General features: G+C 41.1%; 1 protein-coding gene across 1 annotated transcript in view; it reads right to left on the bottom strand.

The window, feature by feature from the left end:
* Positions 1 to 12,254: 12,254 nt before the first annotated feature.
* The window catches only part of LOC127578618 (proline-rich protein 5-like), a 61,807-nt gene continuing 56,885 nt past the window's right edge, over positions 12,255 to 17,176 (bottom strand). Inside the window, 1 exon segment of the mRNA XM_052030791.1 lies at positions 12,255 to 16,491. Coding sequence (XP_051886751.1) covers positions 15,914 to 16,491 — 578 coding nt within the window. The 3' untranslated portion in view covers positions 12,255 to 15,913.

Below are 17,176 nucleotides of genomic sequence, written 5' to 3'. Positions count from 1 at the left end.
ATTTTCTGCATTAAAGCCACATAATTGGAATCTGTTCCTTATTAGCATATTTAGGATAAACTTATTACCTTGTTAATATTAATCTGTAAGAATACTTGTGACACAGGTAGACGTTATTAAAATAATATCTAAATCTGTATGATCAATTCAATTGTATCATAACCACAGCTAAGGTCTACTTTATGTGACATGTCTCATCTGTCAACAAGATCAATCTTGTTGACAGATGAGACATGTCACATAAAGTAGACCTTAGAATAAGCTCTACAAATCAGCCAACCAATATGTTAATTCTGGGTAGTTCAATTCATTACTGATTAACTCACTTTAGCAAAGGTGGCAAAAGTGGGGTTGACAATTTTGCTTCATAAGGAGATGTTTACATCTGCTTCCAGTGAATTTCCTTCTGTCACCGTAAGAAATCCTTCAGTACTTAGTCTTTTGTGGCTGTGCAAACTTAGCTCTGTACTCAAAAATGTAGTTTTGATGAGCTGAATTATCTCTGGTTACTGATATCTGTAAGTCTCTGAACTCCTTTAGCCTCTGTTGTCTGGAAATTCATCCCCAGTTGGCTGTGTTAAATGTGCTTTACAAGTAGAGGCAGTGGAATGAATTTTAAAGGCAGAGTACAGTGTGATGCCTTCAGCCTTTTAGGCCAATATGATTATGTATCATGTTTTGGATTAGCAACTGGAGATGAATTTTTAAGGATATCTTACTCAAATGCTTTCTATTCATCTTCTCCCAGGATTCAACATCTACAGTAGCATTAAAAACATTGGCATGCACTTTGCTGCGGCAGTAAAGACATAGGTGCAACACCTGCCCCTACATCACCTCCATCCAGGGATCCAAACAGTCCTTTCAGGTGAGACAGAGATTCACCTGCAGCTCCCTTAATATCATCTGCTGCATTTGGTGCTCCAAGTGTGGCCTCCTCTACATTGGTGAGACCAAACGCAGACTAGGTGACTGTTTCGCACAACACCTGCGCTCTGTCCGTAACTGTGATCTGCATCTCCCCGTTGCCAGTCACTTCAACTCCCCCTCCCACACTCTCACTGATATGTCAGTCCTCAGCCTCCTCCACTGCCAGGAGAATTCCAAGTGCAAACTGGAGGAACAGCACCTCATTTTCTGTCTTGGAACCTTGCAGCCTAACGGCATGAACATTGAATTCTTCCACTTGAAGTAATCCCTATACCCCACCACCCCCCCCCCCTCACAACACCCTCCCTCCCACCGCACCATGCTTCTCTTCTTTCCTAGCCTCCCTCTCTCTTTTTTATTCTCCTCTCTCCCCTTACCTTTGACTTATCCCCCGGTGGATCTGCTCTCCCCTCCTCCCCTGCACCTGCCTATCACTATCTCTTACCTGCATCTACCTATCACCACCCTGTGCCCACCTGACCTCCCCTCTTTTGTCCACCTATCACTGCTCTGCTTTTCCCTCCAAAATATTGGGCTTCCCCTTTTCCTATCTGCAGTCCTGAAGAAGGGTCCTGACCTGAAACGTTGACCGCCTGCTTTTCTCCATGGATGCTGCCTGGCCTCCAGCATCATAGTGTTTTTCATCTAGATTCCAGCATCTGCAGTCCTTTGTTTCTCAAGGTATAGTGTTCACTGCTCACCCTATCCATGAGGTCAATTGATCTCTCTGGTGTGAATACCCATTTCTGATGGCGGTGGTTGTTGGGTGCCAGTTTAAAAGGGCTCCTGATATCCATCAGGTGTGATGTTCTCAATCTGTCTCATGAATCCAGTCACAATGAAGAATTGTCATAGACAGCAAGCCAGAAAGGAAATTTCCAACATTTTTTTTAGCAAGTGTGAAATGGAGACATAGGCATCGCTTGTTAAAAGCTGAATAGATTTTAAAACATTTTAATAATTTTATTTTGAAATATTTCTGATTAAAATACATAAAATTCACTTTTAGGACCAGAATATTTGCTGTAGTTATGCCTTATTCCACCATGAAAGATGCAAGCAGGCCTTGGATGACAAAATGTAATAGTTTCAATAGAGTTTTAGAGTGAGAGTAATTTGCAAATACATCAAGTTTATGTCAGTTCAAGTGTTTTCTCTAGATTCCTTCGGGGAAGGCAGCAAACAGTGCAGTCTGTGGAGGTGTGCTGAATCTCTGACAGCAGCCTTGAGATTTGAGAATTAAACTAATGCCACAGTGTGTTGGAGGTCTGGAACTCATTCCAGAGACACAACCCCTCATCACACTCACTTGGTCTGCTGCAGTCTACAAGGATATGGATTGAAAGCTGGAAAGTAGGATTAGTTACTTGCTGTACAAACTTGATTGAGTTTTTTTGAGGAGGTGACAAAGGTGCTTGATGAGAGTAAGGCAGTGGACATTATCTACATGGACTAGGTAAGGCATTTGATAAAGTCCCTCATGGTAGGTTGATTCAGAAGATAAAGATGCATGGGATCCAGGGTGAATTGCAGGTTTGGATTCAGAACTGACTTGCCCATAGAAGACAGAGAGTAGGGGTGAAAGGCTGTTATTCTGGCTGGAGGTCCATGACTAGTGGTGTTCCACAAGGATCGGTGTTGGGACCTCTGTTGTTTGTAATATATATCAATGGTTTGGATGAAAGTGTAGATGGGTGGATTAGCAAGTTTGCAGATGACACGAAGGTTGGTGGAGTTGTGGACAGTGTAAAGGACTATCGAAGAATACAGCAGGATATAGATCAGTTACAGATGTGGGCAGAGAGGTGGTAGATGGAGTTTAATCTGGGCAAGTGTAAGGTGTGCACTTTGGGAGGTCAAATGAAAGGAGAAAGTTATACAGTTAATGGTAGGTCCCTTAATAGCACTGAGGTACAGAGGGATCTTGGGGTCCAGGTCCATAGTTCACTGAAAGTGGCTATATAAGTAGATAAAGTAGTAAAGAAGGCGTATGGATTGTTTGCCTTCATTGGTAGGGGTGTTGCGGATAAGAGTAAGGAAGTGGTGCTGCAGCTATATAAAACCTTAGTCAGAGTGCACTTGGAGTAGTGTGCAGTTCTGGTCTCCCCATTATAGGAAGGATATGGAGATTGTGGAAAGGATGCAGAAGAGGTTTACCAGGATGCAGAAGAGGTTTACCAGGATGCTGCTTGGATTAGAGAGTATAAACTATAAAGAGAGGTTGGACAAACTTGGGTTGTTCTCCTCAGAGCGTTGGAGGATGAAGGGAGACCTGATGGATGTTTTAAAAATTATGAGTGGGTAGACAGTCAGAGTCTTTCCCCAGGGTAGAAATGTCAAGAGGACATGCTTTTAAGGTTGGTGGGGGGGGGGGGGGGGGGAGTTTAAAGGTGATGTCAGAGGCCTGTTTTTTTTACGCAGAGAGAGGTAGGTGCCTGGAATGGGTTACCGGGACAATAGTGGAAGCAGGCAGTCTGGTGGAGTTTAAGAGGCTTTTAGAAAGACAGATGAATATGAAGGGATTGGAGGGATATTGGTAAAGGTTATGAGAATTCTTATTTTCCCAAAGATGTAAATCGTTGTCCCAGATAGTTGGACCATTGTGAGTACTTCTTGATTAATAAAACATTAAACCACCTTTGAACCTTGATCAGTCTTTAATGGAGAGTATTTGCCAAATCATATTTTCTGGAAGTATTGCTTAGAAATTCGTAATTTTTTTTCTCTGCAGGCCCCGCTATTCCTGCCCACAGAGTTCAGCTGTATTTCTGAAAGCAGTCTAAACCCAGCTTTTGATCAGCGTGGGACCACATGACTGCCAATCCTTTAACATTAAATTAGCTGTTTAATTCAGTCTATCCAAAAAGTTATTGTGAAAAATGATCAAAAGAGAGTTGGTTAAAATCCAGAGTTGAGCAGAGCAGTGAATCTATATATGCTGCTCTTATACCAACATGATGTGAAAAATTGGTGCTGGCAACTGATGACAACAACAAATATTTTCACTCTCTTGGAAGAAAGCCTTTCCCACAAAAAATAAATCAAAGTTGGTGTTGCAGGAGGCCAGAAGAATTATAGGTCCCAAAGTCCTCCAATTCATGAATGCTGTTAATAGCTTAGCTTCTACTAACAATTGCAAACCTTTTGTAACCAGTGCTTGATGGAAATGCTTTGTCTTGTACAGGCTTGCCAATTTAATCATTTTCAAGTTTTATACCTCCAACTGATGTTACCATTATTCTTTGCTAAATTGTCTAATTACATAGTACAAAAAGCCCATAGGGGAATACATTGGAAACTAAGTGCATCCAATAACGATAGCTTCATCATCGAATTCCAACCTGGCGGATTTCATTTAATTGCAGACACTGGCTCTCGTGAAAATGATCTCCCTTCTGTAAAAGCAATTGTAGAAGACAGTAAACTCTTCCACTCGCTATTCTGGCAGTTGTCATTGAATAAGAAGCACAGTGGTCTCCCACAGAATGCATTGTCAGCTATCTTTCACAGTACCCCAGATTTCCTCGACATAATCCTTACTTTCAACCAAATTTAAAGAGAGTCCAAAATCTCAGCAGCATAATCTTCCTGCAACCAAACCCTTGATTTTCCTTTTTTTTGTCTTTGTAAAACGAAATCCCTCCTATCTCAGGTGTTTGAGGTTTTGAGGAAAATAAAGTGAATATTGGATGCTTCTGCTTGTTCCAGTTTAAAAATTATTTTATGCTGTGCTCCATTGCTAAGCAAACAAAGTGGAGCCAGAACCTGCTTCTGGGTCTGTGCCTATGGCAATGTTCTTTGAGTGACTACCACTGAGTGTAAAATCATCTTGGACTTGTTTCCCACAATCTGCTAGTGGATGGCTGCAAGGGCAATTTTTCTGGATTTCCTCCCCACCCTTGGGGAAAGTGGCTCTGTACAAGTGACTGGACTTGGGACTTTCTGTGTGTGGTGTTAAGGGAACATGAGCTTCTTGAACCACTTCCATTAAATCATAGCTGATCTGCATCTCCACACTACATACCAGCCCTAGTTCCACACTCCTTAACACCCTGTATAATTACACTTAGCTCTCTCCACAGATGCTGCCTTTTCTGTTTTATTTCAGATTTCTGGCAACAGCAGTATTTTGCTTTTGAATAACCTAACAATCTCTACTTTGTATTTGTTAAATGATCTCGCTTCAACTATTTTTTTGGCAGAGGGAGACCTATGTTTCTATCACTCTTTGAGAAAAGTACTTCCTGATATCAGCGTGAATAACCTACTCTATTTTTTAGCTTATTCTCATATCCAAGGCTCCTCCATCAATGGAAATAGTTATTCTCTCTTTATCCTATCAAATTATTTTATAACCTTGAGCACTTATAAGTAAGTCCCATTACTGTTGCTGTATTCTGGTGAATTCCCACTGCATCCTCACCAAGGCCAGTGTTTGGTGCAGTATCCAGAGCTGATTGCAACAATGCAAATGTGGCCAAACCCGACCTTTATTCAAGTGTGGTTAAACCTCTAGTCCCGTTGTTATGAGGGCAAACATTCCACTGGTTCCCCTAAGTTATATTTTGTACTTGATCAATAACTTTGAATGATGGACAATGTCCTCAAATCCTCCTCACCATTCCTGGCTTCTATTGAAAGTCATAAACGTCACACTTCCTTGCACTGAATTCCATCTGTTGCAGTGTCATTCACTCACAATCAAAGCAACTTTGCACTTTTCTACATTACTTAATGTGACAACTAACTTTCTGTCATCAGCAACCCTGGATATACAGTGATTCCTTATTGACAAACATGATCATACAGTTCCCTAGGAGACACCACCAGATATGATCCCTATTCTTTTCTAACTTCCCAATCAATTTCTATACGTATCCAATATTAATGATTGTTTACTTCACCTGTGGTGGTAGCATGCACATTATAATTGGGTCAGGCTAATAGAGAGAAAAGAAAGCGGCCAGGGTATGTAAAATGCACACCTGTGGATAACACGTCAGTGTACGTAGATCAGCATGGACATGGCGCTGATGTCCTTCCCGTTGAATTGGCTGCCAACACTAATGATGAAGGTTGACACATGACTAATGAGTGTTTCAGTAAGGTGCCAGAGGATGTCCAAAGAGCACGGAACACTCATTGTGCGACTGATGACTTTGAGGCAGAGGTGGGAAGCAGAATGGCGAAGGCTTAGTGGAGAAGTAATAATTCTTTTTCAAAATAGGATCTTTTCCATTGAACTCAGATGACAACACTAATGTTGAACACTAGGTGTCAGACCTTGCCATCATTTATTTTGTCATGTTGTGGTGGAAATGAATTTGATCAGCGCTAGATGGCCTTCAAAGCCTAAACATCCTCCAGCCCATGGAGAAACTCACGCTGACAGTGGCAATTACACATCTCATGCACCTACTTGAATATTATTATTTTTGGAACCAACAGAGTACAGAATTAGAGCAAGATGATGCATTTCTTATTTCAATGAAGCCTATTTTTTAATTATGTTTGTGCATTAATAAGGATCAGACCAGCCTTGGGTGTGATGTAGGACTTGGTCTTTGATGTATCCCCTTAAAGAATTTGCCGATCCTCATAGTGGAGGATCAGTGAAAGGAACTGAGCTGGGAGATGTACTGGGAGCTATCATGTGGTTGGGATTGTATTTTATCACGAATTAGTGGACTGAGAACTGCAAGGGGGAGAGTTTAAGAGCACACACTGAATACAAAGCTCAGAAACTGGTAGCTTAAATTGAATTGGTGAAGTTGGGCTCTTACAAAAAGCAATGATTGTGGTTTCCTGCAGTAAGCTGAGAATAATGATAATGACATTAAGACTTGAGGTTTATAGATATAATCTGCATTTTAAGCATAGGGGAATTCAACATCTTGCAAATACTTTTAAGTTTGTAGATGTGGTGTTATGAGTTTGTTAACCCCTATCTTCCCAGTTGGCAGTTTCAGAAGTTTCCAGGGGTTTTGCATTAAGTGTGTAAATGACTATGTGATTGGGATTCCAACATCTGTTGGATGTAGTGGAAGGATGATTATATTTGATACCAAAAACAGCAATGTAGGAATGATGCTGGATCTTGACCCAAAACGTCAACTTGCATCCTTATCTCCACAGATGCTGGTTAACCTGCTGATTCTTCCAGCATTTTCTTTTTTGTTTGATTCCAGCATCTGTAGTCTCTTTTGTCTTCGGTCTGTGGGAGACGCTGGCAGTCTCCTCAACTAAACCCAGGCAATGCTGCACAATATGGCCCTCCACAGCTATTTTTCATGTTTGGAGTTTTAGTGTTATAGAGGTTGGAAAGATCTACTCTTGGTGCTATTGCCTCATCGATAAATTAAGATATAAAGATCTGTTAAATATCGGCACTAAGATTTTTTTTGTAGATTTCAGGATCCATATGTTGGTTTGCAAAAATAAATACACGTATATTGTGCAATGGTTATAGGCAGCAGTTACAAGACTGGAATGTGACTGGGGATTTGGATGATTCTGAATATGTCATTGGCCTGACTTGCTAACTTTGTTTCTGTCACTGCAGCTGTTGCATGAATTTCCACCGTTTTCTGATGGTTGGTACATTTAATTGCTGTGTTCATGGTGAACGCTTGTTTTCAGAGGAGGGCTTCTTAACTCCTTTTTCTTTTGTGCGCTTCACTTTAAATTTTGTTCCATTACCACTCTTTATGGTCCTTCCAGTTACTTTCAACTGCTCCAACTGCCTTCTGTCTCAACCAATTACAACTGCTCCTCTGATTCCCTCTCAATTTGCGTCCAGCATTAAGACCCTCCTGAATGGACCATCCTATCCACTTGTTCCAATCTCTGCATCACTCCCAAGGTTATGGCTGCTGGTTTTTCCAGAGCAGTAGTTCACATGAGAGATTCTGCAGATGCTGGAATCTGGAGCAACACACACAAAATGCTGCAGGAACTCAGCAGATCAGGCAGCATCTATGGAGGGAAATAAACAGACGACATTTTAGCCTGAGACCCTTTGTCAGGACTGGAAAGGAAGAGGGCAGAAGCCAGAATAAGAAGGTGGGGGGGAGGGAGAGGAGCACAAGCTGGTAGGTGATAGGTGAGGGGGGAAGGTGGGTGGGGGAGGGGGGATGAAAGGGAGTGATGTGAGAAACTGGGCTGTGATAGGTGGAAGAAGCACTAACAAGGAATCTGATGGGAGAGGAGAGTAGACCAATGGAATAGAGGTGGGGAACCAGAGGGAGGTGAAGGGCTGGTCATGAGGGTGGAGGAGGGGAAAGAGAAGGGGTGAGGGGGCCACGAGAATGAGGGAAAACAAAGGGGGGGGGGAGGAGGGGGCGAAAGGGAAAACACAGGAGGATTTACCGGAAGTTAGAGAAATCGATGTTGAGGCTGTCAAGTTGGAGACTTCCGAGGCGGAATATGAGGTGTTGTTCCTCCAACCTGCACCTGGCCTCAAAGTGGCACTAGAGCAGGCCGTGGACAGACACGTCAGTATGGGAATGGGAAATGGAATTGAAGTGGGTGGCCTCCAGGAGGTTCTGGCTGTTGCAGCGGATGGAGCGAAGCTGCTCAACAAAGTGGTCACCCAATCTGCACCGGGCCTCACCGGATGCAATAAATGACACCCTCGGATTCACAGGTGAAGCGCTGCCTCATCTGGAAGGACTGTCTAAGGCCCTGAATGGTGGTGAGGGAGGTGTAGGGGCAGGTGTAACACAGTGGTTGCAGGGATAAGTGCCAGGAGGGTCATCAGTGGGGAGGGAAGAGTAGATAAGGGAGTCACGGAGACAGCTATCCCTACAGAAAGCGGTGGGGGAGGGAGGAAGGGGAAGATGTACCTGGTGGTGGGATTCCGTTGGAGGTGGCGGAAGTTGCGGAGAATGATGTGTCAGATGTGGAGCCTCCTGGGGTGTTAGGTGAGGACAAGGAGAACCCGTCTCTGTTAAGTCAGGGGGTGGGGGGATGGGGTGAGGGCAGATGTATGAGAAATGGAGGAGATGCTGGTGAGGGCTGCATTGATAGTAGTGGAAGGGAAACCCTGGAATGGAAAGCCTCATCATGGGAAGAAATGAGGCAGAGGAATTGGGAGAAGGGAATAGCATCCTTACAAGTGACAGGGTGGGAAGAGGTGTAGTCAAGGTAACTGTGGGAGTCAGTGGGTCTGTAAAAGATGACGGTGGATAATACATCTCCAGAGATGGAAACCGAGAGATGAAGAAAGGGGAGAGTGGTGTTGGAAATGGGCCAAGTGAATTTAAGGGCAGGGTAGAAGTTGGGGGCAAAGTTGATGAAATTGAGGAGTTTAGCACGGGTGCAGGAAGTGGCCCCAATGCAGTCGTCAACGTAGCGGAGAAAGAGTTGGGGACCATTACCGGTGTAGGCTTGGAACATGGACTGTTCCACGTAGCTGACGGAAAGGCGGGCATAGCTGGAGTCACGGCTGCACTTTTAGTTTGGAGAAAGTGGGAGGAATCTTGCACTCCTTTTGAATCATTTCTGCCAGTCTTCCAAAATGTTCATAACTGCTTCTTGTCTGTCAAAACATTTGCTTCCTTTTGTAAACAAATGATGGCACTTAAACCAAATTAAGTAATATCCTGGCCTGAAATTCAGCTCACTGATGGTAAGACTATCTGACAAGTCATTTAATCCTGTCATTTGCCTCTCTGGCATTGAGAGTGGCAAGGCCCTGATGCCAGAAGGGCAAGCAGGGGTTATGGGTTTGGAGTTATAAAAGGGGAAAATGTTGAATAGTCTGAATTAGTTAAATCAAATAAAATGAGAGCAGGTTGTCTCCATTAGCTAGATAACAATTCTTTATTTTCTAGGGATTCTGCTTAGCATCTAGATTTACAAACTTCATTGGTTTATGTTGTGCCTGTGCAAAATGCAGCTTTGAAACATTGGGAAGTCTAAAACATCTGGGAAATTAGACTTGAAAATTTGCCCAATCTGTTCCCCGTTTTCATGATATAGTGCTCAGGCTTTCTAAACATCACTTTGGAACAGGTCCATATTTAAAATGGGTCTGGATCAGGACCTAGGGAAAGCAACAAACTCAAGTATAAAAAATGTACGTTCTTAACACATTTAACAATCATTCATATACATTAGCTATAGCATGATTAAGAACCTACAGTCAGTGAAATAGAAAATAAAGTACAGCTGCAGGTAAGGATGATTTTTTAAAAATCAAGTTTCCATACCCAACTCTACCTCCTAGACCTAAATTGTATATATCAGCCAATTTAAAATAATTTAATGCTCATTAGAAGAACTACGGTATTTCTTGTACAGTATATACAGTATAGACTTGTGATTAAACTATGCAATTGGACTGTATGATATAGTGCACTGCTGTCTGTTTTGCCCAACCACAATTTATTTTTCATTAATATCACTTTGCTTGTGACGGTGGAAATTTGTTTGGTATGTCGTGAAGCAGGCCATGTAACAGCCGCATGCAGAGATGAGTCTTTGTAGCAACTTCAATATTATGAATGATTTTGATGGAGTGAGAAATTATTTGAATTGTCAGGAGAGGTGGTAACTAGAGGACCCAGATTAAGGTGAAACAGATTCAACGATAACTTTCAGAATGGAGTTACATAATGAAAAGGAACATGTTACAATCTTGTAGGAAAACAGCAGCGGAAGGGAACTAATCTGATTGTTCTTTCAAGAGGTGACACATGCACAGTGCACCAAATGACCTGCTCCTATGGTGTAAGATGCATCATTTTATTCCAAGAAATTAGTGTTAATAGGTGAGTTTTCAAAGTGATGCAAACTGAAAGTTAGATCAAGAGGAACTACAGCAGAATTCAGAGTTGGATTGGTAGTCAGGAGTGCGAGGTTCGTAGTTCAGGGGATATTGAGGTTGGTCATTCGAACTAGTTTGGTGGGGTTGGCCAAGGTCCTGAGAGCCAACACTGTCAATTTCCATTTTTTTAGAATACACCCCACACCTCAGGGTTGGGGAGTGCGGACTGCATTCCAAGAAAATGCGAAACCTGTAAAAAGCTAGTGAACTGCCAATCTTAAGGGGACTTGCCTAAGCTAGTGAGGAAATACCCAATACAATGCAGCATTCCTGGGTGCAATGGGAATTATCAGAGTGACATCCATAGAACAATACAGCACAATACAGGCCATTCGGCCCACCATGCTGTGCCGCCCTTCAAACCACACCTAAGACTATCTAACCCCGTCCTCCCACATATCCCTCTATCTTAAATTCCTCCATATGCTTATCTAACAATCTCTTGAACTTGTCTAATGTATCAGCATCCTCCACCACCCCAGGCAGTGCATTCGATTGAAGCCTGCATTGTGTATCGCTGACATCACTGAGCATGTCTAGGTCTTCAATGCATTCATCCCTCAGATGCAAGGTGGATGCAGAAGGGAAGTCTCAAACTTTGGGCAACTTGCATTAATTCCCTAACTTTTCATTTAAGTACTATATACTGTACTATATGGTCAAAGCATTTCAATAGTGTTTTAATAATAGATGGTCTTTTAACTGATTAACTGCTCCCCCCTATAATCACATTTTCCAGGCTATTCATCAATATTCACTAAATTAAAAATTGAAATCAACAAAACATATATTAAGTGGGAGAAGTTACCAAGAATTCTTGGAGTGTTTAATTAACACCTTCTCTGTCATACTGATGCATTAATTGATTCCAGTTCCCTTGAGCTCAGGAGAGAAATGTTCAGACTGTTTCCACTCCTCATTGCTATGTTGTTTGTCTATACCTATTGTGTTTCCATTGGTTGGGCAGGTTAGGACCAGCACAGTCTTTAAAAAATTAGAACCAGGCCTTTCAGAGGTGAAGTTAAGAAATAATTCCTAATGTAAAGTGTGGTAAATTTTGAAACACTCTTCTGCAAGTAGTAAAATGATACCAGATCAAGTAGTAACTGTCAATTATGATGTGTAAATTATAAATTGAATGTTAGGTCATTGCATAGATTTGAGAATGAAATTGATGAATTGTTTGGACTCCAGGCCCGTTGAGTGTATGAGGACTGAACATCAAAGTGACATTGTGGAAGATCAGCCTTGATCTTGTCAAATGGAACTGTGAGGGCACGGGTCCTTCTATTATTACTTGTTATTGTTATTGCCGTACAAGAACCAATGCAGGAAATTCTGCGCAAGCATTAGGATTCACTTAATGTAAAACTGCACAATCCTCTGAAGAATTATCATTTAAATAAATGGCAGAGTAACAGTTGCCCACAGAAATGTACACTGTAACATGAACCACGACAAAGAGGATAAAAATTGACATGACAACAGTAAATTAGTACAGTGATCAGTGCAGGCATTGTTAAATAAAAAAAATCATGAACTGGAACAACCCTAAACAAGCTTTCATTCTTGCTTGATGAAATATAAATAATGCAGGTAGATTTCCATTGCAAGTTTGTGATCATTTTTTTTAAACAATGCATTTAATCAACTAGACAATTCTTAAATGAATGCCATTAAGCTTTACTGTTCATTAATTTTCACTAGTCATATGTGGTACCAATTTTGCAGAATAGTTTACAATTGTAAATAGATGTCAGTCACATAAGAGTACATTCATAGTAAGGAAAGCAGACACACCGCAGACCCCAGGATTCTATTAAGCAAATAGTGTAGCCTGTAATGTAACGTGTATAGTTCTTCTTTAAACTAAGTGTCTGCTGACTCATCTCTACTCCCTTTATTTATTGCAATATATTTCAACCGTACTTGGCACATGATAGGTCATGCATCTTTAATGCAGTAGTACAAAATGTTGACAATTTAAAAAAAAAGTCACAGCATCCAAGTGTACACTCGTACAATTTGTGCTCAACAGTGACGTCAATGTTTTGTGGCCAGCTTCACCTATGGGAAGTTCAGCCAGTCAGCAGCTGAACCATACACATTTGTCTCGGGTTTGAACTCAACTGCACTGTGTTAATCAAAGCTATGGTGAGGTTACTATAATTGGGTTTAGCAGCTCTAGCATCTGATTGCCACCGATTCCTGGGAAAGGTATCGTTGGAGTTGGTAGGAATGTCTCTGTAGTCAAATGGCCTAAAATGAATTAGTTGTCTGAGATGCTTGGTACTTTGATCAACACCTTCACAGAGGGCAGCACAAAAGAGATGAACATAGAATAAAACTGTTGATACAAACATGAATACACTGTTTTAGAGATTTCAGTGTATATCCTTTCCAACAAAAGTGACGATGAAGCTTGCTTCATCACAATAATTTTGAATACAGAACCTTCACGGAAGGTTGCTTCATCTGTGAAGAAGGTAAACATCATCTCTCCCTGTGTAGAATCCACAGAATTGGTTATTGTTTTAATAACTGCTTATTGTCATAGAGCCAAACAGCACAGAACCAGGCCCTTTGGCCCACTATATCTGTACTAATTGGTCTGCAGCATAATATGCATTGACAATGCCAGTGCTTGTCCAATGTTTCTGAAATGTTGTGAGAGTACCTGCCTCCACCACCACCACCTCCTCCCCACCCTCCCAGATCCCCTTTAAACCACCTATTCCTCACCTTAAACCTATGCCCTCATGTCTTGGACACTGCTGCCATGAGGAAACATTTTGTACTATCTATGCTGCTTATAATTTCATATACCTCAGATTCTGCCTCAACCTACTCTGTTCCAAGGAAGACAAACCCAGCCCATCTTCATACCTGAAATTTTCCATGCTAGGAAACATTTTCCTCTGCACCCTCTCCAGTGCAGTCATATCCTTTCTATAGTGTTACAACCAGAACGGCACACAATATTCCAGCTGTGGCCTAACCAATGGTTTATATAGTTGTACCAAGACCTCCTTTCTCTATATTCAATGCCTAACTATTAAAGGTAAAGATATCTTGTGCCTATCTTACTGTGCTACTACCATCAGGAATCTTGGACTTGTACACAGAGGTCCCTTTGTTTCCCTAATACTTCCTCGGCCCCTACCATTCATGGTCTGTCCTGCCCTTGTTTGACTCCCCCTCCCCAAAATGCATCACCTCACACTGATCAGGATTACGTTCCATCTGCCACTGCCTGCCCAATTTACCAGCTGAGCTTTATTGTGAAGCCTATTGTACACCCTCCTCACTATCAACAGCACCATCAATTTTCATGTCATATGCAAACATACTAATCATACTTCCTATATTCACAATTAAGTACAAAACAAACAGCAAGAGTCCCAGCACAGATCCTTGTTGTACATCACTGGTCACTGGCTATCACAAAAACAGCCCTCCATCATCACCCTCTGTCACTTACTACCAAGGCAATTTCGAATCTAATTTGCCAACTTGCTAAGCTCTAACCTTTTTAGACCAGCATTTCCATGTGGGATCTTGTCAAAGGCCTTATTAAAGTTCATGTAACCATACTGCCCTCATCAATATATTTAGTTACCTCATCAAAAGAAAACTCAATTAAATTAGTTGAACAGGATCTTCCACCAACAAATCCATATTGACTATCCTTGATCAATCTCTGCCTTTTTAAGTGTAGATTAATCCTCTCATTTTAATTTTTTTCCAATAATTTCCCAACCACTGACATTGGACTAACAGGCCTGTAATTACCTGGTTTATCCCTGCTGCCATTCTTAAACAAAGGTACACAGATTCTATTTTGACTGTGTTTTCAGGTTTTCTGCTTTGTATTGGGTATTAGAGGAGCAAGACATCAATTTCATTGTCTGGGCTGACCCATGTTTAATTTTTTTGAGAAGTTCTTTAGGGAAAATCGGTGTCAAGATTCACCATCTTTCTTTACCGACCCTTGTGTTACACATAAATGACAAAATGCAATCCTCATCTAGGTATTTTATAAAGGATCCCACAGCACTGACAGAAAATATTGTGCATACCTATCAGGCAGCATTGAAGAAAGCAATTCTATTGATTTCTTTTTTACAGGGTAATTTCTGTGCACATGCCAACATCCTTCACTTGTTCTTGTTACTGAATGGCTAGTTGAGTCTTGGAGCAATTATTTTATCTGGAATTCTTTGTATAGAACTTCTGTTGGGTCCCATTCTCAAGTAATGAAATAGAAATCATGATACTCTCCTAAGCTGCCACAAATTGGCAGTTCAATAGATTTTATTACAAGCTCAAATTACTCTTTTTAATAGATAAATTATATGTGCGAGGCTATGCTTGTGAATCAGGAGAAATTTTAAAAATTTACAAACCTTAGACCTGATGAGTTATCCAGCTGTGTGAAATGATTGATAAATGTGTGCAATAGGTAAAGGAAGGTGATTTGTGAATGCATTTTATTCGATACATGTCAAAATTTATCTGGCTTTTTAAATCAAAAGGTAGGCTTGATGTATTGCTCAACATTGCTATCAATTATTGTGGACTTAAAAAATAATCACATTGAATCCTAATTTCTTTAAAAAGTACTTCATTAAAATAATCTCTTTCTGGCACTTAAAGTTCTTACAACTCTGCCATCAGCTGGAATTGCAGCAAGATGCAAATCTAGTGCAAGTATTAACTCCAAATGAACTCACACAATACTGTTAGAGTTGTACACTACAGAAATGCACCCGCAGTCCTCATTGATTAGCTTGTCTTCACTGCAAGGACAGATTAATGGGGCAGGAAGAAAGCAAGACATTTGAAAATGAGGGCTTTGTCTCCCATCTTCACTCAGGCTGGAGATGGTGATGGTGTTCAGTAATATACATAACAACACAGAGCCTCAGGCCCAGATGAATTTGTTGCAGGCATCACGTGTCACCAGTGTTAACAATGGATTCTAGGTGTCATACTTCAATTTCAGATCAACTATCACAAGTGTTCTTTCTCTTCGGTTTAATGAATTGAAAAACGCTTGCCCATTAACCGGCAGTGCAACAGCAACAATTTGACTGCAGTTGTGGGTTCTTTGTTTATTGCATTATTACGTTACTGGCTTTGTCATTCTTAATATCACACCACACTTTGTCTGCTCATCTCTCTGCTGTACGTCGGTGTCTCTGAACACCTGTGACCAAAGTCAAGAAAAATCCCCTCTGATTCCAAAATGTTGTCCACTGTGCTTTCAGGACTGGATGATGTTGCTGGTATCAGTGAGGGGCTATTTGACAACTTAAAGGCATTATCTTGGGCATCTCTTGGATCCTCAATATGGAACACAGTCTGCTGTTGGCTGATAATGGGTTCACTCAAAGTCTTGCACTGGAGAAGTTCACTTATGGCTGTTATGCTGGTCCGCTCTTGCTCTCCTGGAGAGTGATTTCTTGTTGCTGTGGCAGTCATAATGGACATGGGATCTAAAGTGGGGCTTGTAACACACGGACTACAATTTAAGTAGCCTTCAGACTCATTGCAAGTGGTCATTTCTGATACAGAGTGCCTTCTGATGCTAGTGCCATTTATGAGGCTTCCTTCACTTTCATATTCTGCGACAGGTGTTAGCATTGGATTGTTGTAGCTCTTTGAGCGCACCACTGGGTTCTTGGTCAAAAGTTCATTTGATTTGGAACAACGTGGAAAGAACTTTTTTTCTGTTAAAAGAAAAACATGCAATTGTTTCTTGTAACAAAATGGAACAATCAGTAATGTCAAAACAAGGCCACTGCTAAGACTGAGGTTTAGGAATGTTTCTGAACTACCTCCATTGTATTAACATCCAACATTATGCAAGGAGACGAATAATGTAAGCAGAATTCTGGATGACATTTTACCACTGGTCTAAAAACTGAAGCATGTCCTCCCTACTTTTGTATTCAATTCCCTCACTATGAACAATAACATTGATAGCTTTCCTAATTACTTGCTGCATCTGTGTAACTAGTCTGCACAGTTTACACTAAGACATTCAGATCCCTCTGCATCTCAGAGCTCTGCAGTCTCTTAGTTAATATGCTGCTTTTTTCACATTTTTCCTACCAAAATGGGCAATTCTGCTTTTTCACACATTATATGCTTGTCAGAATCCTGCCCACTTAATTAACCTAGCTATATATGCTTTTGTAGCCTCCTTTTTAAAACTACGTTGATTTTGCCTGATTACCTTGAATTTTCTAAGTGCTCTTCTATAACGTTGTTAATAATAACGTCTGTCAGAAGGATAATGTCAGAGGCTAACTTAACTGGGCCTGTAGATTACTGTTTTCTGTCTTCTTCCCTTTTTGAATAAAGGAAATACACTTACTATTTTCCAATCTAACAAAACTTTACACAAATCTA

This window comes from Pristis pectinata, chromosome 15, assembly GCF_009764475.1.
Source record: "Pristis pectinata isolate sPriPec2 chromosome 15, sPriPec2.1.pri, whole genome shotgun sequence".
Classification (NCBI taxonomy): domain Eukaryota; kingdom Metazoa; phylum Chordata; class Chondrichthyes; order Rhinopristiformes; family Pristidae; genus Pristis; species Pristis pectinata.
The sequence above is the reverse complement of the archived record's forward strand: the minus strand, read 5'-3'. Positions and strand labels throughout refer to the sequence as shown.